Source organism: Amyelois transitella, chromosome 7 (genome assembly GCF_032362555.1).
Source record: "Amyelois transitella isolate CPQ chromosome 7, ilAmyTran1.1, whole genome shotgun sequence".
NCBI classification, from domain to species: Eukaryota; Metazoa; Arthropoda; class Insecta; order Lepidoptera; family Pyralidae; genus Amyelois; species Amyelois transitella.
Genome location: NC_083510.1, coordinates 49,274 through 73,045, shown reverse-complemented (window position 1 = coordinate 73,045; position 23,772 = coordinate 49,274). Strand labels below are relative to the sequence as shown.

At 39.7% G+C, this 23,772-nt stretch overlaps 2 protein-coding genes and 1 non-coding gene across 3 annotated transcripts; 1 reads left to right on the top strand and 2 right to left on the bottom strand.

The window, feature by feature from the left end:
- Nucleotides 1-122: 122 nt before the first annotated feature.
- Nucleotides 123-229, bottom strand: LOC132901959 (U6 spliceosomal RNA). Its single transcript, XR_009656960.1, has one exon. It is a non-coding gene; the product is annotated as a U6 spliceosomal RNA (small nuclear RNA).
- A 13,553-nt stretch (nt 230-13,782) lies between these two features.
- On the top strand, nt 13,783-22,290 carry LOC106140792 (endoplasmin). Its single transcript, XM_060945322.1, has 14 exons — nt 13,783-13,968; nt 14,227-14,316; nt 16,484-16,644; nt 16,874-17,128; nt 17,526-17,722; nt 17,862-17,991; nt 18,227-18,382; nt 18,455-18,706; nt 18,874-18,972; nt 19,277-19,513; nt 21,146-21,283; nt 21,441-21,662; nt 21,738-21,901; nt 21,982-22,290. Exons 1-14 carry the CDS (start codon nt 13,926-13,928, stop codon nt 22,160-22,162), a joined length of 2,325 nt encoding a protein of 774 aa, XP_060801305.1. The 5' UTR covers nt 13,783-13,925; the 3' UTR covers nt 22,163-22,290.
- On the bottom strand, nt 14,630-16,095 carry LOC132901956 (uncharacterized). Its single transcript, XM_060945325.1, has 3 exons — nt 15,902-16,095; nt 15,281-15,422; nt 14,630-14,811 (listed from the first exon to the last, which is right to left on the bottom strand). The coding sequence occupies exons 1-3, from the start codon at nt 16,029-16,031 to the stop codon at nt 14,676-14,678; spliced, it is 408 nt and encodes a 135-aa protein (XP_060801308.1). The 5' UTR covers nt 16,032-16,095; the 3' UTR covers nt 14,630-14,675.
- Nucleotides 22,291-23,772: the final 1,482 nt, after the last annotated feature.

Genomic DNA, 23,772 nt, shown 5'->3' with positions numbered 1-23,772 from the left:
CCGCTATCTGGAACAAGACAAATATCATAAACAATTCATTCTTATATTAATTATTATCAACAAACTAACAACAATGTACTCGTACTAGTACTACAAAGGAATCGACAGAACTGCCAAACACAAAAAATGTGGAACGCTTCACGATTTTGCGTGTCATCCTTGCGCAGGGGCCATGCTAATCTTCTCTGTATCGTTCCAATTTTAGTATATGTACTGCCGAAGCAAGTACGATTGAATTGCTGAAACAACACTATATATACTTAGCTGTCATAAAAATTTCACTTGCGCGATGCAGAGTAATTGTTTTATTCATAAGCATAATGAACGTCAAATGCATACCAAAATCAATTATTATAACTTGACAATTACATTTAAGGAATAAATAATGTAATACCTACACAAGTATTATCATCAAAAAATATGGAACTGCTTGTTTTCGCATTAACTCTTATGGAAAACGATTGTGTCGCCATCTGTGGCTGTAAATATGAGAAGCTATGAATGCTTAGTTTACTGCCGCTTCCAAAGCGTCAGTCAGTGCAGCATTTTCTTTTTACTTAGGTATACTTCTTACTTACTCGGTATCCTACTTATAATCATGTATCTAAGTATTTGTGTAAGTTTGTGTGCGATGATAAATAATTTTTGAATTGAATTGAAGTCGGATGTAATATTTTTTCGTTCCAAATAATTCAAATCACACATACCTACATACATGTTTCGAAAATAAAACATCAAGGTTTTAGATTTAGACATAACAACTTTTTCATTGCGTTAACATTTTATTAGTCACTTTTATTTTTATTTATTTTCAAAAACGGCAATTATTATTTATACAGGCATAACTCAAATCGCCAAATTTTTGTTTATATGTAAAATATATTCAATGTGTAAAAAAAACTTTTTTACTTTTTAGCTTATTGATTGTTTCGTGGGTCTCCGACACTGCAATAGTGCGGTGGTTTGTGTGTCGTATTCAGAGCGGCGCAGGCGCACCCAGCAGCCAGCAGTGGCGTGCTCGCTTCACTTTGAGAAACTGCTGCATTGGCCTACTGCATGTGGCCCGACCCGACGTAAGTTCTTACTAAGTTAAATGATTGCACAGAAATTAAAGAATTATATTTCTAAGAAATCATTTTACTATGTTGGTATTTTTGTTTGTTAAACGACATAATAAATAATAATTAATATTGATTTGCCTGTTTGTTGACACATTTAGGTAAGTATTGTATTATTACAGAATTTGTTTTTGAGCGTACCTACAATATACGCAGATATGTAGAGACCTATTCATATTCATTTATTTTCCAACTAAGTGTAAGTAGGTAAGTACATTTCAATTTCTTCATTGCATATCATATTGTATTGTCGGGTGTGCTGGTGGGGCTTAGGGAGTGTAACGAATAACTTCCTGATAGATTTATTGCCAATGGAATAATTTATAATACATATATGTGCGTAACCGTTAAAGTTCACGAGACGACTGGGAACGGAGGGGATTCGATCGCCAGTCGCTCTACATAAAAATGCAATTCAGCAAGTTTGCATGTCGCTACAGTATCATTATGATTGTCTTATAAAAAGGAACATAGCTAAGCTAAAAGGTGGTAATACCTAATAGGTGAGTAGGTACTTGAATCGTACATAGGTACCTACATATATTATACATACATATAGTCACGTCTATATCCCTTGCGGGGTAGACAGAGCCAACAGTCTTTAAAAGTTTGCGCGGAAGGAGTCGCGGGCACTCTCTAGTAAATAAAATAAAAATAAAAGTGGTAAGGCGTGCGTGTTAAAATAATAATTGCCGTTTTTGAAAACAAACTAAGCGAAAATAGATTTTTAAACATTCAACCATACCTATTGCATATACTTATCATTAAAATCATTTTCGCCGTTTTGCTAACGTCGTTATGACACGAAGGTTTCAAAGGCATTCGCTCAGTGTGTGAAAACAAACGGCCAGCCAAACGATTTGGCTAAAGTAAGTATAGTTTGTGAGGTTGGCCCCGTAACGGTAGGGCGCCTGGTTCAAAAATCTTGGCTCTACATGAGATCCGAAACTTTCTCAGGGAAGACTCGTCTTGGTACAATTTTTTCTGAAAATAGTTTTGTGGGATTTCATTTATTTTTGAAAGTAACATTAACAGCAAAGCAACATTTGATTTGGAACAGTAACCTAATTCATTCGAAATGTAGACCAAGGATGATACGAATGCGAATATTTCATACGAACGGCCATGACAAAAAATCCCACATTCCTTCGATTGGCTTTTACAACCTGCACGTGAAAACATTGCAAGGCACACAGTATGTTTTCTCCTATCCACCATACTATCTGGATGGAAGTTTGCACTAGATGAATGTGCCACTATTCCCTTAGTCGCCATTTACCACATCCATGGGCAAGAAATGGAGTGGTCCATTTTATTAGCGAGTCACACGGCACCATTTTATTAATTTACGGCTCGGCCCGCGTGGATGTCGGTTACTGATGCAAAATTTAATTTCGCCATTAGTACTTCAAAATTTTAATCACTTAAAGACCAAATATTATCTTCATAAACTGTACCTACTTGGTGATGAAATAATTTATTTGATACATAGCACAAGTAAAATAAACGCGATTAAATGTAGTTAAAAACAATTCTAGATTTTAAATTAAAAAAAATGGTTGTTGTGCCTCCCTCGACAGAGACAGTTAGGTATTTACCTAATATTTATAAGATCTTCAATTAATTACCACATTTTATGGTTCTTTTTTTTATAGTTTAGGCAGTACCTAAGCATCTTATCAGCAACATCAATGATTTTTGATTGTTTTTTTACACCTTGTGTCTGAAAAATCCAAATATCTTACGGCACCCTATTATTTCCAAGATAAGATATGGCCTATGTTAGGTACTCGTCGATAATGTACCTACCTTTTGTGAAAGAATTTAAAAAATTGGTCCATAAGTTTTTGAGCTTATTCATTAGGTAAAAACAAACAAACATACAAACAAGGTTTTCCTTTTTATAATACTAGCTGTTGCCCGCGACTTCGTCCGCGTAAATTTCGAGTTGAATATACAATTGGAAAAGGTTGTAATTAAATCGGTTTAAAACTTTTGGAGATAAGCGTGATCATACAGTCAGATACACAGACAAAAAATGTAAAAAAAAATATCTATCAGTACAGACAAAATATTTTTACTGTTAGGTATATTATATGTATAGATAAGAGTAGAAGTGTAGATATCTAGTGCAGTGCAGACTGTAATGCAAGTCTCATATAAACTTCCACCTCTTATTTCGAGCGGATACATAGGTACATATAGTCACGCCTATATCACCTGCGGGGTAGACTGAGCCAACAGTCTTGAAAAGACAGATAGGCCACATTCAGCTTTTTGGCTTGATGATAGAATTGAGATTCAAATAGTGACAAATCGCTAGCCCATCGCCTAAAAGGAGAATCCCAAGTTTATCCCCTAGTCGTCTTTTACGACATGCATGGGGAAGAGGAGTGGTCCCATTTTTTTAATTGGTGCCGGGAACCACACTGCACCCAGTTAACCAAAGTTATCCCAGGGTATAACTTAGGGTTAGTCAAGTTTCTATAGGTATAATATTTTTTGTTGTTTCTGTAGTAGGAAGTAATATTAGCCAACTTACCAAATTACAGCTTCCTATGATTTCAGGAAGTAGGTACCCTTAAATTTAGATGATCATCAATGAGTCAATGTTAGTTTACCTATTTGTAAATAGTGCCTACCTAATAGCTACTATATTCAAACTTTGCATGTTTATTGTTTTTACTGATGGCATCCTATCTTAAAACATGTTTAACTATTTAGCACCTCCAAACCAAAATTATGAGGGTTCAAAAAACCACAAAACCTTTCGAGAAAGTTATGGGTAGTGCCCTTGCGCATCGTTTGGCTCGTCTTGGCGGGGCACTTCTGTGATAGATAATAGTAATCTACCACAAATGTAAATAAAACATTATTATATTTGATTTTATTTTTATTACGAAATAAAAATTAAAATACTATTCAATAATAATAGGTATTAAAAAAAATTGCAAATAATATACCTACCTACATGTCTACATACCTATGATAACACAGTAAAAATTAAATGTCTGTACGGTACCTACTGTATTAGATATATATTAGGTATCTAGAATTTATACTTTGTTTTATCGATATCAACAAGACAAAAACACACAGCAGTCTCTATTGAATAAAATCACACACTAGCTGTTGCCCGCAACTCCGTTTGCGTGTTTTTGGAAATACATACGTGGTAGAATAAGGTTATTCAATTTACTCAAATTTCCAAACGTACCTACCTATTACAGAGCAGCTGGCCCCTTTGGCTTCCACATCAAATGATCCAGCCATTTTTTTCGCCCATCATATCTATTGAACAACTTTTGTAAGATTTTAACACGGGAGGAAAAAATCAGGTGCATACGAATCCGCGGGCAAAAACTATCCAAAGCATGCCTAAGCTTTTAGGAATACCTACTGAGAAGAACATAAGTACCTAAGTATCTTATAACCTTATACCTTTCCCACAGGCAAAAACTGTCTAGGTAGGACTTGCGTCTAACAACAATGTCTGAGCGAAGCGACGGGCAACAACAACAAACCAACTTTTTCTGATTTGCCTGGGATTTCCATGTTTATCTATATAAGTATAAAATATAGTGTTCGTTGAGTAAGTAGTTTTCGTCACACAAGTTTCGGACTTAGGTACTTCGAGGCTAACCATATGTGTGTAATTTGCCACGTACTTATATACTTAGGTAGGTACCTTTTAAATATTTATTAAGATGATATCTAATTGATATTTTTAGTACCTACATCACAGTCGATCACCATAACGTTTATAGGTAAATTGCATCTTATTTCTGAATTCTATTTTAGGTGTGTTTTGCAAGACGGCCTCATTACCTATGCCATTTCAATTCTTCTTCTTCTTTCTGGCTATAAGAAGTCCCGGATATATCCTCACCACTTTGGAGTGGCCTAGGGTAAACCCTTTGACCATGGATCCTGAATTGGGCGAGTCGGGATTTTACATGAAGCGACTCCCATCTGACCTCCGCAATCTTTGCAGGGTAACCAAAAGCGTATGGGATCATTGTGAGACATTCTGTTGTCTGAATGTGTAGGTTTCTCACATTTTTCCATTGAAAAAAAAGATCCGCCCGTTTTGAGATTGATTGATCTCAGATTGCAAAAAAAACTATTGCGGGAGGTAGGTAAGTGTTGGATATAAATGCTTAGTGCGATTATTAATATAACTAAGTAAGTATATTACAAAAGCACGTGTATGAGTTTTGGACGTACGTTGTGTAAGTACTTATAAGATAAGGTAATACGTAGGTACCCACTTAAAGTACCTACCTACTCCGTACGCGTTGTAGTGTATGAACTTTACAGCGTTTATAATAAGTATTTGTTTTAGTCTCATGTCAAGGGAATTCTACCTGGGTAGTTCTACAAACTACGGAATTTTCGACGGATCAGTCAAATTGTTATAAAACTATTTTATTTGTACGGCATACTGTTATTGGTAACTGTTTCTAGCTGGCCTCTAAATATAATATTGTTTTTCAGTTATTTTTTGAACGAAATCATTATCGAAGTACCGATCAGGATCCTGACGTGTCCCTCGAACAAATTTTAGTAGAAACAAAGTGCGTCGTGATTTCGTGACTGTAGAAGTCACGAATTCACGGCGCACTTTGTAAGGTCAAGGTCATAAATAAAACCTAAATTAATAATTTTTCTTTTTGCTAGATACAATCATTATTATCTATTTATCTCAAAAACATAGTTAAAAATCGTGTCTATATTTTGTTCCCCTTATTTCATATCAGGAGCCTGTTCAATGTAAAAGTTACAAATATTCGCTAGGCTTTTTGTCCTGCAATATCGCTGTTCCCCCGAGTCAATTGTAAGTACCTACCTACTAAAGAGACAACGAAAATCATATATTCATTCACACATAGCGCGGTGTTTTGTCTGCCCAGCGTAGTCAGTCAGGGAAGTGGTGCTATATTCAGTCGAGCTCACAGAATCCTGGTAAGATATTTGTTTACGTATTCATTAAATAATATGAGTAATCTGTATAATAATTACTCATATTATTTAATAAAATTTTGATACGTAAGTTGCTAACACGAAGCTTAGTCCTGCTTAGTTTTTGTTAAATGGTACCTATAACATTTATGTGATTTTTTAATACAAGAAATCTCAGGTTCCTCCTGAGGAACTCCTGTTCTCAGGATCCTGCGAAATTGAGACTCTGAGAGGATACTGAGAACCATCCAGGATCCTAAGACGATCGTAAAAAAAATATGTTTCTGTTAAAGATAATTCACAATTTTCACCTGTAAATATTAATCTACGATACCTACAAGTAGATACATATGTACCTAATGTAATTTATCATTTGACTAACTTTCAGTACAAAATACAACGAAGAAAATTCAGTCTTTGCATTTTGTAGGATCTCGCACACAGCTCTCACTTCATATACCTACCTAAGTAGTTGTGTATTTGAAGGGATCTACAAGATCATATTACACTGTATCGTAAAGTCATAATATTTAATCTTTTTGGGTCCATTTAGGGCCGATACTAGAATATTACCAATGGAAATAGAAACCATCCATTTCTTGACTGATGGTCCAGTAACACAATACCTATCGGAACAATATTATGTTCTTTACGCTAGCATATAAAATTAATTGGACTTGGAATCACCCTGAAGCAGGCCATGGCAAAGGAGCTCCAGATAGGATAGAACAGTGTGCAAAAGATGTTGTAGCACATGGAGGTGATGTAACTAACCTATCTGAGATCTGTGGTGTCATTTAAATTTTCTTTCTATCGTCACTAAAAGCGAAATTGATGACATGAAAATAACAATTTCTGGCGATCAGCAGAATTTTATCGCTTTTAATGGCACACTCAAAGTCCACCAAGTACAGGGCAGTGCCTTCATGCCACGAAAGATAAAAATGAAATCCTTTAGTTGTTTTTGTGAGAGGTTTGTTTATTATGTGTGAACATTATCGGATAATCCTACTCAAATACCCTGCAATACCAAGACAATTTTTTAAAGACGTCTATGAAAGTGAGACAGAATCTAGAGATCAGCCTGATGACATGACCATTTATCTTATGTAAAATTTGGAAAATACAGAAATTTTAGCTACCATGCCTGATTTGCAAATTGATGTAAGCACTGTTTTCCCAGATAGGTATATCCCCAAGCCCTTCAAAACAAAAAAAAGATCAAAAAAAAGGTAAAAAACAAGAACATTTTTTAGAGGTAGGTACCTACTGCTAGTGTGCAGCAAAAAATAAAAAAAAGAGATGATTACTAAATAAAGCTGAAGAGTTTGTTTGTTTGAACGCGCTAATCCCAGGAACTACTGGTTCTAATTGCAAAATTCTTTTTGCGTTGAATAGACCATTAATCGAGGTAGACTTCAGGCTATATAACATCACGCTGCAACTATGAGTAGCAAATAAATACCTAATGGTAAATGTGAAATATACGGGGAAAATTATTCTCCTTGAGGGCTTCAATAATGCCCAAAATAGCTATTCTACGCGGACACAGCTAGTATCTAATAGATACCTACTTAATACCTAAATTATAACAAATTGATGTTAAGAAGCAAATTTAATTTGTGACATAAATAATTTATGAATATACGTTGATTTTGATTGAGTTCCATAGTTTTTCACATTTTCCTGGAAGCATTCTCAGTTTCCTGTTGCTTGATTTTCTTTAAATGGCCATAAATCGAAAACAATTCAATATTTTGACTGCTCCCTTTAAGATAAGCTAAGAGACGCTTGTATTCTTGTTACTAGACTAAATTTCGTAACCAGAATGAATAAAAAGTGTCGAGCCAAAATCAGACTCGATTTCGTCCTTAGTTTGTAGAACTATAATTCATTATATCTTTAAAGCCAATTTACCTACTGACTGGAAGAGATTGCATTAACAATAAGTAGGCCTTGATACCATTTCTGTCTCTTTTGTGCTGTCTTGTATGTTTTATTCTTAAGTGGTGCAATTAAGAGTTTATTAATCTAGGTAAGTAGGTATCTACCTACCTATTCAGGAAACAGGAATATGTATCAGAATCAGATTTCTTCGTGGCCGTGCCACTATCACATATTATTGGATGGAGCTACTGTACCTGAGTACCTATTACCAAACAAAAACATATGACGTAGTTAAGTAACATAGTACCTACTTATACCTATAGTTTACCTACCTGCACTTGTTCATAGGACCTCCACTAAAGTTTCCACAGCGGGCGACGAGAGCAATCCAGAAAAAGTGTATGTCACACAATATCACGGCACTCACACCACTATAGCAAGGTGTCACACTGGAGCACTACACTCGCGAGGCACGGGTCTCCGCGGGCCACGGCCACTCACACACTAGACACCCGCTCAGAGCAACGCGCCGCGTGCTACTGCCGCCTCGCCCCGGGCCTCCATTGGTCGGCGCCGCCCCTGCCCCCCGCGCCCCGCTGCACCGCGCCGGCCGCGCCTCTCATCAGGGGCCCCGCCCACACGCCAATACCATCCACATGTATTGGACCACTACAAAATTATTTATTTTGCTAACCACAAATATTGCAATGAAGTACTAAGTAGTAAATTTGTAGGTTGTTGGTAAGCGTTTTTGTAACTAGGAATATCTACTACCTACCTACCTAGGTAGTAAGTAGGTTAGTATTCCTAGATATAGGTACCAATAAATACTTATTATGTCTACCATTCATAAGCATAGGTAAGTAGGTACCTACACCTGCCGTTGCACCCGGCGTTGTTCTCCCTCAGGTAGAGCGTAATGATTCAACTAGGGCTCTTACCTAATCTACCTGAACCGCTTGAAATTTCTGTTTGATCCAAGCACTAGGACCTATTGAATTTAAAAAAGAAAAACTTGGTCAGGTAATAGGTGCCTACTGCCTACCTTGGTAAGTAAGTACCTATAGGTATTGTTTTCACAGAAGCAATGAATACCTATAGGTACCTACCTAAGTAGGTACCTACTATACCTAGGTAGGTAGATAAGTGTTAAGGGTCCTTCTTAATTAGGTAGGTACTCATTAAAAACCAGGAAAGAACTTAAGTACCTAAATAACGAGTTTTTCTAGAGCATCATCCTCTCTACACATAAGGGCGCGCACAGCGTGCCGCCGACGTCGTCCGCCCTCAGTCGCACGTCGCACCGACCGGAGCTACACCTGTCGTTCACCGGCGCACGCACCTCGAGGTGACTGGTGATAATATTTGTCAAGCACTAGGAAAACGTTATAAATAAGTAGGTAGGTACTTACGTTCCGCCCTATGTACCTAACTGATAATTGATCACAAATTTTTAACACAATCTATACCTACCAATATTATAAAGCTGAAGAGTTTGTTTGTTTGTTTGAACGCAACTCATCTCACTAACTAGGTACCTACTCCTATACTGGTTCGAATGGAAAAATACTTTTTGTGTTGAATAGACCATTTAATCGAGGAAGGCTTTAGGCTACCTATAGGTAGGTAGGTATAACATAACGCTGTCACTATTAGGAGCGAAGAAATAATGGAAAATGTGAAAAAAATGGGGAAAAGGATTCATCCTTGAGGGCTTCAATGATGCCCAAAATATTCCATTCTAAACAATATACCATGCGGACGAAGTCGCGGGCACAGCTAGTAAATTATAAAATTGATAAATAAAATATTAGTAAGTATCTACCTACTAATACATACATAGGTACCTACATAAAATCACGCCTCTTTCCCGGAGGTGTAGGCAGAGACTACCTCTTTCCACTTGCCACAATCTCTGCATACTTCGCTTCATCCACATTCATAACTCTCTTCATGCAAGCTCGGCGGTTTCGGGAAGATACCTACTTTTGACCTGACCCTTTACCAGGACGTCCTTAATTTGATCAAGATATCTACGTTCGCCTAGGTCTTCCCACTCCGACCTACCTACTAATAAAAGAAGAAAACCTTTAAAAATATCTAAGTAGGTACCAACTTACTTTTTATAAAGTTTTTTGTATGGCTAGCAACACTGACAATCAGGTGCTCGCTAATCGCTAGTCGCCGCACGCAGCACTGGTTTTGGTCGAATAGGTATACCTAATAGTTTGTCCGAGGTCCCAGGTCGTACGAAGTCAACGGCACGCTGCATGTGGGTAGGTACTCTTATGTGTGGAAATAAGAAATTAGGTACTTATTCGAGTCAAAGGGGGTGGAGACGAGTGCATCCCTGCAGCTACAGTCGTGCTTCGTTCTGCTCAGCGGCGGATTTACCAGCGGGCTGAGTAGGCTGAACCTAGCCGGCATACCTATTTGAGGGGGCGGCAAATTCAGCCCGAAAATTTTATTTTACATAGGTACGAATACCTAAATATTTTCATGTATCTACCTAAGTACCTACCTATCTATATTTTTTTTTGTTTATTGATTACTAGCTGTTGCCCGCGACTTCGTACGCGTAAATTTCGAGTTGAATCTAATCGTACAGTCAGATACAGACAGACAGACAAAAAAATGTAAAGAAAGAATTCCCTATCCGTTTCAGTCAATATATTAAATGTACAGACAAAATATTCTTACCGTTTTATTGATGAAGTAATTTTGATTTCTATTTTTTTTTTTATATAGGTAAACTACTTACTCAACACCAATTAAACTTGTTTTTGTTGTGGCTCGAACTTGGACCGCCAACTTCACAGTCTCACGGGCTAACCATTGGACCATCGAGGCCGTTTTCGGTGGTGTCAAAATTAAAGTAGACTACATAGGTACATACGGTCACGTCTATATCCCTTGCGGGGTAGACAGAGCCAACAGGCTTGAAAAGACTGAATGGCCATGTTCAGCTATTTGGCTAAATGATAGAATTGAGATTCAAATAGTGATAGGTTGCTCGCCCATCGCCTAAAAAAGAATCCCTTTTAAAAGAACCTCTTAAAAATAATTAAATTTCGTAGCTTATTTGCAGGCAAACTCATGCCTTGAGTTGATTCAAATGTCGATAACTTTTTTTGTGAACCGATTTTGATGAAACAAAGTTTAAATGTTTTTCTGAGTTAAAACAAAGCAACTGGTGAAAGTTTTAAGTAAATCGGTTCAGTACTTTCGGAAATAATCGTGATCATACATACCTACAGACAGACAGACAAGAAATTTAAAAAAAATCCTTTCTATTATTCATTCTAAGTGTCCCTCTATCCATTTCAGTCAAAAATACTAAATGTACAGACAAAATATTTTAACTGTTTTATTATATGTAGGTATAGATAAAATTTGACATTTAACCTCCATCTTTATTTTCTCGACAAGGGGCGGCAAAATTTGAAAAGCCTACTGGCGGCGAATGTGTTAATCCGCCACTGGTTCTGCTACTAAGTAATTCTTTTAGATTTACATCGAAGCTTAGTAATTGAATGTAAAATAAAATAAAAGAAGCCTTTGCTTTTCCTTAGAGTCAACTCAATCTCTGTACCAAATTTCATCAAAATAGGTTCAGTGGCTTAGGCGTAACACAAACGCAGGCTAATACATTTGGGATTCTTCTTTTAGTCCAGCAGCCTGTCACTATTTCAATCTCAATTCTATCATTTACCCACACAGCTGAGCATCGCCTAGTATTTATAAGATTCTTGGCTCTGTCAACCCCGTCCTTACGGGGTAAAGTGATGTTTGTATGTAATCTTCACTACATATAATATTTTGCTTATTTTCTGATTTATTTGTTTGAAATGTTGGAAAGAGGGTTTTCTGAGAAAGCTTAATATCTATAAATGCTACTCGGGCAAGGCTGGGGGGTCGTTAGTTAAATACAAAATAAATTCAATCTAATAAAATTTCTTATTTCTTTATTTTTTTACTTACTAGCTGTTGCCCGCAACTCCGTTTGTGTACTATTGAAAATACGATGGTTAAGGTTATTAAATTTACTCAGTGCACCAAAATAAATTTAAACAAAATTTGGCTTTACACAGGATATAATTTGGATTAACAAAAAATATTTTATATCCCGAAATTCTCACGGCAGTGGAGCTCTAGGCCACATACCGTTGACAGAAAATATATAATGTTTACACTGAAAGCTTACAACCGAAAGAAACTTTTTTGTTCTAAGTATACCTAGCAAGAGCTATACAACAAAAAAAGTTTCATTCAAATCCGTTTAGAAGTTTCATAGATTAGCATTTTCAAACAAACAGACTTCTTTTTCAAATTTAGGCATGGTTACTATTTCTCCATCATAATAATATATTTTTAAAGATACTCAATGTAAAGACAAATTTTTTTTTACTGTTTTCTTATATGTATTGATTTTTAAAATATATTTATTTATTTCTAGCAATGATGAAAATAGAATACATCTAAGTTTAGTAATTGTTATGTGGCTGAAGTTTGTTCTAGCTACAGTGATTTCAGCAAAACCTAAGTTTAGTCAGAGATAAACCAGCTGCAACTAGGCGGGAACAACAGAGGCCAGCAACACTGACTAGTCGGTGTGGCTGCACTTACAAGCTTTAGCTAAAATTGTTAGGAACTAACTGATGTCTGCAGAAGGTGGAAATAAAAAGGGAATGCTAAGATGTTTTGGCCATGTGGAGAAATATTACCATGTACTTTCGTTTTCTATTAACCAGCATTAGTAAAAAATTAAAAAAAATTCTCTTAATAAATCAATTTATTATCAGATCATAAACTAAAAAATTCTGTTCTATTTTTAATTTCTTGCACAAGTCCAGTTTCTATTAGAGGTGCATTGAAACGATCGAAGGTGCAACTAGTGCTGACGTAAACGGGACGCCGCAGCCAGGCCGCCAGGCGCCGCGCCGTGGCCGCGCTGCAGCCGTCCGCGCCCAGCAGCGCCGTGGCGAGCCCGGCGCGCCCCGCGACCTCGCGCGCTGGCACGCCCAGCGCCAGTGAGCCTAGCTCCGGCGCGGTGCTACACCCGCCGCCGAGCCAAATAAATAGCGCTGCTTCGACCTTCAACACCACCACTTTACACAATAGTTCGACACTCCAAATATCAAATGTATGAAGTTTCCAAGTGCTTTCTTTGTATTTTATTCGTCTTTTTGAAGTAACAATACTAGGCGAAATCTCCGTGTCTCCTTGAATTTGAGAGACCATTGTGTAGACCTACACGGTATAACTTGTTCGATTAATTAAAGTCACTTCACTATACAGTGATTGCACAAGCATAGAAATTATGCATTTGGCCTGTACACTGAACAGTTGAAATTACCAGCAGCTCACAACCATTTAAATCGAAAAATTAGAGTAGCTATGAATAAGGACCACATATTATTATATACTATTTCTATGAAAGAATGACTTTGTTTCTTTGTTTAATTTCAGGTATAGATTTTTATTGTTGACGTTGTGGTGACGTTGAGTGACATTGTTTGACACAGGTGACAGTGAGGTGATTCTTCACTACAGATAATATTATAAAATGGGCTTTATTAGGTCCATGTGGGCTTCACAGACGACGCCTATTCCCACAGTAATTCCCTCACGTCACTGTCAAATTCATAACAGCATTCAACAATATAAATAAATTCACCAATCATAGGTCGACATTTGGTTAAGTTTATCTATCATTTGTCAAAGTAATGCCGTGGTCGCCGTTCATTGGACTAAAGTCGAGTACTTTTTTGTCTGCCAATCAAATAGTGCTACGTATCCTACCTATATTGAAGTGACATCAATTTTGCTAACGTCAGTGCCGCAACACCAGCTACTCAACGCAAGAAAGCTTTCATGAATTAACTTGATTTCTGTTTCTGATTTACTGGCGTGCATCTAAGTTAAATCAAAATTGGTGATAGTAATTAAAAATTAGCAATGAAATACTTTTTATTGCTAAGCTGCCTTCTATTTCTATCAGGTAATTTCATCAATAATAATGACTTCTGTCATATTCACATCAAATTAGTAGTTTCGCCGGTCTAATTAGAAATTTAATAAAATCTTCATAGATTTTGTTGATATCATGAATTAAAAAGTGTCTAATCCGCGGTTAATTTCACAGAACAATAGTTCCTTGCGTAGGTAAAGCCTTTGGTTACTAGAAGTTTCTATAATGTCGGTCTACCTGCGATAGCGTCGTGTTTTCGCAAAACTAAGTCTTGTTTGAACGTTTCAGGATGGAGTTGGGCGCAGGCAGTAGACGAGGGCACTGCAGAGGTGACGGTGGACGCTGACCTCGGCGCGTCGCGGGAAGGGTCACGCACAGGTCAGTCAACACTTCAACTTTTATTCAACACAGCATTTGGGAACCTTTAAATTTGTTTATTTTAAATAATTCATTTAAGCTTACACTTAGACAGAGCCAACCATCTGGAAAAGACCATTCAGCTGTACTTACAGCCCAATTAGTGACAGATAGAGCTTGGTAAGAAAGTTTAACAAAATTCTTGCCTACCTATTTGCCAGGTGCTATACTAATACACATTTCCTGAAGGGAGAATCCTGCTACTTTCCTGTAATAATTATCTTACAGGAAAGTAGAAGTAATAAAATACAAACAAACATGTCATTGTTGAGTGTATAATTCTCTTTACTTTTAACCTCTATCAAAGATAGTGTTACAACCTATCGCTGTTTAAGTTGTGCATCAGAATATAGGATACGGACTGTGGCCTTGAGCCAGGCAGAGTCGCGGATGTGGTGCTGCAGGCGCCGGTCACCAGCCGCCTCCCGGGACGCCGCCTTCCAATGCCAGCCATATCTATACAAAATACCAAGTTAAATGTGTGTTTCCATTGTGTATGAATCTACAAAACAGAATGACGTAGGTATGTCCATGTGCAAGCAACAAGCAATTTTGGAAATGACCATTTGATGGTGCGAAAAGTGCTTTTTTTAGTAGCTTTAGCGCCTGGGTATCTAACTAACCTAGGTGTGTTGATATAAATACATAATATAATCATGCCTATATACTCTGTGGGATAGACAAAGCCAACAGTCTCAAAAAGACAAAGGCTATGTGCTGTGTAGTTTCTTACACTTTGAAATAGAACCACTCCATATCTGTGGATGTTGTAAAAGGCGACTAAGGGATAGGCTTATAAACTCAGGATTCCTCTTGTAGGCTATGGGCTAGAAATGTTAGTTAATATGTCAGTCAATCAGTGCCTTATATATTTAGATTAATAGCAAAATTAGGCCGGTAGTAGGTAGGTTGGTGTCGTATATACTCTTGAGCAGAGGTGACCGGTAGCGGGTGCTTTTCTAGAGGTCCCTTCTGAAACATGTCGTGTATCCGTCGCAGCGCGGCCGCCTCCAGCGCGCTCGGCGCCGGCTGCTGCCGCCTGTAGAACTTGTCCGTCACAGTGCTCGCTGAAATGTTGCATATTTCATTAAATTGTAATATCCATCATAATTTCTATTCAATTCCTTTGAATTTTGAGAAGACTCCTGAGCTTCAGTGAGTTGCGAGGTCGCAACTGGAACTAACGCCAAAGGGAGGAGGGAAATTGTACACAGATTGACGTGTATTGAATCTATTGGGAAATATATCACTATCGTTATCAAGAATATCTGTTATCATTCCCTATCGCCTATAGGGCCGTGTCATTTTTAATTGATGTTGAATGTAAGCTACATACTTTTGATAAATTGTTATTGATATGGAAATCATTCATCTGCCATAATGACCGCATACTTCTTGCGCTTCATCCACAACAGCTTGTGAATAGTTGACTCTGCTTTAAGTTTCAATTGTATTAAATATATAATCTAGGTATTTCATTACTCGAAATGCGAGTGCATATTTTCGTACGCTTCTTCATTGAAGGGTGTGTCATGTATGTACTGACGTAGTCCAAACGGCTTGACGAGCGAGACGTCGGAGCGGCCGAGCTCGCGGAGCCGCGCGAACCGCAGCTTGAACGAGCGCCGGTGCGGCGAGTCCGCGGCCGGCGGCGGCGCGTTCAAGGGACCAGACATTATATATCTACACTGAACTTTTATTATTCCAAACTGAGAGTTTACAAAATATCAGATTGCAGCAATTGTTTTTACGCGTTGTTAGATCAATACTGTATACGGTCTCTCGGGTTACTGGTGTCAGTAACCTGAGAGACAGGGACGAATAATGGTACACAATCATTTCTTGAAACTGTCTGTTGTCATAATTAAATTCAACACAGATACCTACGCAAGTCTTTTATCCAATACCTTATTTATGGCGAATAATTAAGGAAGTGCCAATTTATAATATTTTGCATGAAGAGGGCTATGAATGTGAATGCAGCGAAGAAGAAGTATGCAAGAATCGAAGTGGAAAGATGTAGTCTTTGAAGGTGAAGGCGTGATTTATACGTAAAACGCAATACAAGGTGGGTTACCTGTTAGTACACGTTACCACAAACCTGGTCGTAGCAAGTGTTCGTGTCCAGATGCGGAGGCGGTGCTGCGCGAGGAGGAGGCGATCTCGCCGGACGGGCTGAGCGTGGCGCAGCAGCGGGAGCTCAAGGCCAAGGCGCAGAACTACACCTTCCAGACCGAGGTCAACCGCATGATGAAGCTCATCATCAACTCGCTCTACAGGAACAAGGAGGTCAGCACTTTTTTACTTATGATTTACATAACACACTTATTGGCATTTTTTGTCAATAAGTCAGTTTGTTACTGTATATGTAGTATGTCTTGGTGTTTGAAAACTCAGAGCCAGCCAGAAATAAAAGCTCGTTGTGGTATGAGTATAATTACTCAAATGAATGGTGCGAAACACGACTTGCAAACAATATGAGATGATGATTTTTAATACTGGTGTTCTTATGGCTCAGATCTTCCTCCGCGAGCTGATCTCGAACGGGTCCGACGCCCTGGACAAGATCCGGCTGCTGTCGCTGACGGACCGCTCGGTGCTGGAGGCGGAGCCCGAGCTGGCCGTGCGCATCAAGGCGGACCCCGAGCGCCGCCAGCTGCACATCATGGACTCCGGCGTCGGCATGACGCGCCACGACCTCGTCAACAATCTCGGCACCATCGCCAAGTCCGGCACGGCCGACTTTCTCGCCAAGATGCAGGACGCTGAAAAGGTTTATCCGCTTTTTACCTCACTATCTCTAGTTAAGACATGGGTCATTGTAATCTACCTAGATTTTAATTACCTATTCAATTTATTGATTGATTAAAGTAGGAAATACCGATTTCAAAAAGAGATTTTAAAATGTTCTTCGTTCTAAAACCATATTCTGATAAAAATGCCTTTGAAAATTTTATGGTTAGAAAACAGATTTTTATTTGATAAATGCAGCAAACGTTCTCTAACAGCTACTAAAATAAAGTCGTTCGTGATAACGCTGAATGCAATCTCTTGCAGCCGCTCAGAAGCAGTTGAAATAGTTTCATGTAGTGTCACTGTAGGTACATGCCCTGTGCGCAGTGCACTTCTCCCACCTAACTTACTGATAAAATCTGGTATCGTCCCAACAGACGGGTGCGCAGGAGATGAACGACATGATTGGGCAGTTCGGCGTGGGCTTCTACTCGGCGTTCCTGGTGGCGGACAAGGTGACGGTGGTGTCGAAGCACAACGCCGACCGCCAGCACGTGTGGGAGTCCGACGCCAACTCCTTCAGCGTGGCCGAGGATCCCCGCGGCGACACCATGACGCGGGGCACACACATCACGTACGTTAGGCCGTAGCACTTTTCGAGAGATTCCCGCGAGAATGTACATCCGCTATTACATAATATTCTATTAGCTACAAAAAGGAGCCCGACTTTGTAATGTTAAAGTCGATAAAAAATGCAACTCGGTATGTTCCAGGCTGCACATGAAGGAGGAGGCGGTGGACTTCCTGCAGGCCGACACGATCCGCGCGCTCGTCAAGAAGTACTCGCAGTTCATCAACTTCCCCATCTACTTGTGGGCTTCCCACACAGAGACTGTTGAAGAGGTCTATTTTATGTTCATTCATTTTGCTTAATATTTTTCTTAATATCACTCATAGAGGTAGGAACAATAGACGTCATACAGTACAGACATAATCTGAAGCATACAAGCAGGCCATTTCTGAGTGTCTAGTGAGGTATGCCGTTTTCGATAATACTCGTAGCATCTTTCTAGATTTTAATATTTGAGTAGCTTTAATACATAAAAGTGAATATTTACACAGTTTGTTTCATTTGTAGGAAGAGGCGGACGAGACAGACAAAGCGGACGCAGACGAGGACGCCCAGGTGGAGGATGCGGACGAGAAGAAGGAGGCCAAGAAGACTGAGAAGACCGTGTGGGACTGGGAGATCATGAACGACAACAAGCCCATCTGGAGCAGGAAGCCCAGCGAGGTAACGCTGTCGTGAGAGGAGAGGAGTGTTACTGAGCGTGTGGTGTGGTTACTGACCGGACGGCGTCGGCAGGTGGCGGAGGAGGAGTACGTGTCGTTCTACAAGAGCCTGACCAAGGACGGCGCGGCGCCGCTGGCGCACGCGCACTTCGTGGCGGAGGGCGAGGTGACGTTCCGCGCGCTGCTGTTCGTGCCGCGCGTGCAGCCCGCCGACAGCTTCAACCGCTACGGCACCAAGACCGACCACATCAAGCTGTTCGTGCGCCGCGTCTTCATCACCGACGAGTTCAACGACCTCATGCCCAACTACCTCTCCTTCATACAGGTACTGCATTACAAACATGCTCATTCTTTGTTGGACGATTAACTCTGTCTAATTTTTGGTTTTAACAATTATTTACAATTTTACCAACAATTGTGTATTCGGTTCTCCCTCGTGTCGATGAAACTTGACCTTGTAACACTGATTGTTAACGAAGTGGAGTGATTCAGGGCATCGTGGACAGCGACGACTTGCCGCTCAACGTGAGTCGAGAGACGCTGCAGCAACACAAGCTGATCAAGATCATCAAGAAGAAACTCGTCAGGAAGGTGAGATAACACAAATAACAGTGTGAAAAGAAGTTTAATTTAACAGATTAAAGCAGACTTACATACATATAGTCACATCCTACACACATACACATATAATAACGTTCATCCAATCCCTTGCGGGGTAGACCGAGCCAACGGTCTTGAAAAGACTGATAGGCCAAGTTCAGCTTTTTGGCTTGGCAACGACAACGAAACGACGATGATTTTAACTGAACAATGTGTACACCGTCGACACTGAGTCTACCTAACCTGATTTCAACCCAAAAATGTGTCTACTATAAGTAAAACTCTCAACATTCAGGCACTGGACATGCTAAAGAAGATTCCGGACGACGAGTACTCGCATTTCTGGAAGGAGTACTCCACCAACATAAAGCTGGGCGTGATGGAGGACCCCAGCAACCGCTCGCGGCTGGCCAAGCTGCTGCGCTTCCACTCGTCGCGCGGCGACGCCATGACCTTCCTGCAGGACTACGTGGCGCGCATGAAGCCCGGCCAGAGCCACATCTACTACATCGCCGGCGCCAGCCTTGCTGAGGTATGCCATCCTCATCATCTCACATATCCGGACAAAACATAAGCAGAACATTTCCCACACATAGAACCATAGATTCCATCATTAAGCTCTTCGAGCCTTTGGCTCTGACTAGCATGCCAGCATGCAATGAAACTAAGCAAGAACAGACCTACTTGTCGGAAAATCGTTTTTATAGATTCGGAGTTCCGCAGGGCAGTGTGTTGGGACCATTATTATTTTTAATTTACATCAATGTTATGCCAAAACATGTTAGACAGCATATGGTGGTATTATTAGCTGATGATAGTACAACCATAATAAAATATAATGACCTAAATGAATATGAAACTGACATAAATAATGTATTACGTGACATAGATAGAATGGCTTGAAGTCAATAATTTGAAAATTAATATGAAAAAATCCAAATTAATGCAATTTGCTCAAATTAAGAGTGTATAAAAAAAGATTAAAGAAGTAATGACAACCAAATTTTTAGGGCTTACAATTGACAATAAAATACTTTGAAATGGTCATACTGTTAATGTTTGCAAAAAATTAAATAAATGTGCATATGCTCTTTTCCAATTAGCAAAAAGAATTTAATTAGAGGCGTGTGTTGTGGCTTATCATGGTATGGTTATGTCAATATTGCGATATGGAGTAATATTTTGGGGTAACTCAAGGGATAAAGAAACCATTTTTAGGGCACAAAAAAGATGTTTGAGATCTATGTGTGCCTTAAAAACTCAGACAGCTGTGTTCCACATTTCAGGTCTCTCAAACTATTGACATTTCTATGTATCTATATTTTTGAATTATGTATATTTGTAAAATTAAATCCACAATTATTCAAGAAAATAAGGGATACAAGAAGAAGGGCAGAGCATGTTAGACCACAATATGTACACAAGTTGGTGGTGGGCGGCCACAATACTGCGCTGTTAAGAAAAAGTATACATATTTGGTATGGCTCCTGTTATATATAATAAATTGCCAGAGTTTCAAGGGTATAAATTTTTTTAACTTTAAGAAGACATTAAAACTATTTTTTTTAGAAAAATGCTATTACACGATAAATGTTTTTTTAAATGACTATTTATAATATACCTAATGTGACAATTTATAATTTCCTTTTTTTTTTTTTTTTTAATGCATGATCAAACATAAATGTTCCTAAATGATATTTTGTGAGTAATAATAATTAACTATTGTACATACTCTCCAGGATAAAACATAGCGATACTATAAACACATGTAACATCTGTACTACTTACCTATGTTTTACAATAAAGTTTTGACTTTGAAAACTTGAATGTCAAGTCAAGAACTTAAATGTCCAATCACAGAGCTACACCCAGCGGTTTAGGTATATAAACAGTGTCCTTTTATTCTCGTCAATATTTCAATTATAAGTTTGGATAATAGTGAAGGTGACATTATTGAAAAAAATGCTGCAGTGCAATTTATTACCGCTTCTTCTGCGCTGACGCTTTGGAAGCGGCAGTAAACTTAGTTTTAAGTAATTTATTTAGTGTCAACTAATGTTGTGAAACCAAAAAAGTTACAAGGGTGATGTTGAAATGTCCCATGATATTGAATGAAAATTCTGATATGAATATATGATATAATTAATTGTATATAATATGGCAGGTGAAGAATTCCCCGTTCGCGGAGCGGCTGGTGTCGCGCGGGTACGAGGTGCTGTTCCTCACCGAGGCCGTGGACGAGTACTGCCTGTCCTCGCTGCCCGAGTACGACGGCAAGAAGTTCCAGAACATCGCCAAGGAGGTACCTGCAATGTTGATGACGATGTAGCAAGATAATTATTTTTTGTTTGCAGTTTCGCATATTGATATATTTATCATGCGATGTAGGTTTCATTGTAAAATTTTGCGTAAAGTGATAATGGAAGACGACATGACCGAACTGTAATCGTCCCGTGCAGGTGTTCGACCTGGAGGAGAGCTCGCAGCAGCGCGAGCGCCTGGAGGCGGACAAGAAGGAGTTCGAGCCGCTGACGGCGTGGCTGGCGCGGAAGCTGGCGGCCTGGGTGACGCGCTGCGCCGTGTCGCGGCGCCTGGCGCGCTCGCCCGCCGCGCTGGCCGCCACCGCCTTCGGCTGGACCGGCAACATGGAGCGCCTGGCGCTCTCCAACGCGCATCAGAAGGTGCGCCCTCTCTCTCTCTCTGTGTGTGTGTCTCTCTCTGTCGCTCTCCCCGGTCTCACGGCTCTCTCTCCGCAGGCGGACGACGCGCAGCGCAAGCACCACCTGTCGCAGAAGAAGATGCTGGAGATCAACCCGCGCCACCCGCTGCTGCTGGAGATGCTGCAGCTGGTGCGCCGCGACCCCGACAGCCCGCTGCTGGCCGACGCCGCGCTCACGCTGTACCGCACGGCCGCGCTCAGGTGGGTCTCGCTCGCTCTCGCGGCGCTGCCGAGGTAACAGGTTGCCGAGTGCGTGTGCTGACCGCGTGCTTGTGTGGCAGGTCGGGCTACATGCTGCAGGAGGGGCAGGCGATGGAGTTCGCGGACAGCGTGGAGCGCATGCTGCAGCAGGCGCTGGGGCTGCCGCCCGACGCCGCGCCGCTGCCCGACGACGACAGCGCCGGCGACGACGACGGCGGCGACGCGGAGGAACTCAAGGCCGAAGAGCACGAGGAGCTGTAGGCTGCGGCAGCATGTGTGTGTAAACTGTGGAGAAAGTGTGCGTGAACACAGACTGGTTGCATTTATTTTATACTCGTTCCCGAGTGACGGTCGCCTAGTGATGTAAATAAATATTTATTTTATACGTCGCCAGTTTGTTTTCATTTCGGTTGATTTGTCATCATCCATCATCATCCTTCTTTGGTAGTTTGGGTTTCGTCCGAGAGAGAAATGAGCAGAGGGGTCTGGCGCGGTAGGCGGGCCATCTCAGAACGTCAGATCTTATTACCGGAATGTCCAGTCGATTTCTTTATCCTTGTATGTCCCTTTCCACGAGAGTCTACTTCCCAGAAAGCACACGTGTATTAATGAAGGTACCTTGGAGTGAGTTAGAAATAAAGGTGAAGAATAATAAATAAAGTGAAGCCCTTTATTGTTCATAGTGTTTATTAATGATATAAGCAGTTACTTAAGATCTTCTCGTGTCCTATGTTTTGCTGATAACATGAAGATATTTTCAGTGATATCGTGACGATGTGCTATCTCTGCAGTCTGATCTTTTACGGTTGGAAAGCTACTGTATGGACAACTGCTTGGATCTAAATCCGTATAAATGTTGTGTCGTTACTTTCACAAGAAAGAGGAATTACATCTCTGCAACGTACACTTTAAAGAACCAAATACTGCGGAGAGTTACTTGTGTTAGGGATTTAGGTGTTTATCACGACATTAAATTGAGATTTGAGGAACACGTAGATAAAGTGGTCACAAAAGCGTCTAAGGCTCTTGGTTTTGTACTACGCTGCTCCTCTTCCTTCCGCTCAGTTAAAACTTTAAAAATTCTGTACTGTGTTTTTGTGCGTAGCATTCTTGAATACGCGTCACAGGTTTGGAATCCCAGATATCAAATATACATAGATAGAATTGAGAGAATCCAAATGAAATTTATTAGGCATTTATGTTACCGGCTTAAAATCACTTATAGCTCATCGGAATATATTCCACTGTGCAGGCAGCATCACCTCGTGCCTTTGAATATACGTCGCGAAGTTGCGGATATAAGCTACCTGCTGAAGTTGACAAATGGAATAGGCTATTTGACAAAGTTCTAAAAACTATCTTAGGGTATTTATTTGTTTATAAGGAGCCCTACAAAAATACTTTTCTGCCTTTATTACAGCTATTTTATTAAAAAATCGAAAAAGAAAATGAAATATTCAAATATGCCGCCAAAACGCGACTTTTAGCAATATGGCGGCCATGGCATGCAGTGACGTAAATTTCGTATAAATATCATACAAAGCCTGTTGGTGTTTCGAAAAGTTTTGATTTTCTCTTGTTTTATTTAACTTGTGCCACGTCATATGTGTGAAAATTATTAAAATGAGTTCCTATAAATGTTGTGCCGTGCCTCAATGCACTAATACAACAATAAAATCTCCTACGAAACTGTTTTTTTCTATGCCGATGGATTTGAATATTCGCAAGAAGTGGTTTCAGATCATGATCTAAGATCAGTGGTTACCAAGATATACTTACATTGATGTTTTCACATTCCTCAGTTCGGCAGCATAGAAATCTGGATTGTCTTTATCTAAGAAGACAATCCAGATTTCTTCTTCCAACCATTA

Excerpts from the sequence above, each read along its gene's own strand:
- LOC132901956 (XM_060945325.1), bottom strand. The coding sequence starts at position 16,031 with ATGTCTGGTCCCTTGAACGCGCCGCCGCCGGCCGCGGACTCGCCGCAC. Across the intron at positions 15,423-15,901 it reads CGTCAAGCCGTTTGGACTAC|CGAGCACTGTGACGGACAAG; the intron begins GTCAGTACATAC and ends GCAACATTTCAG. Across the intron at positions 14,812-15,280 it reads CCGGTCACCTCTGCTCAAGA|ATATGGCTGGCATTGGAAGG; the intron begins GTATATACGACA and ends TATTTTGTATAG.
- LOC106140792 (XM_060945322.1), top strand. The coding sequence starts at position 13,926 with ATGAAATACTTTTTATTGCTAAGCTGCCTTCTATTTCTATCAG. Across the intron at positions 16,645-16,873 it reads CGCTCTACAGGAACAAGGAG|ATCTTCCTCCGCGAGCTGAT; the intron begins GTCAGCACTTTT and ends CTTATGGCTCAG. Across the intron at positions 21,902-21,981 it reads TACCGCACGGCCGCGCTCAG|GTCGGGCTACATGCTGCAGG; the intron begins GTGGGTCTCGCT and ends CTTGTGTGGCAG.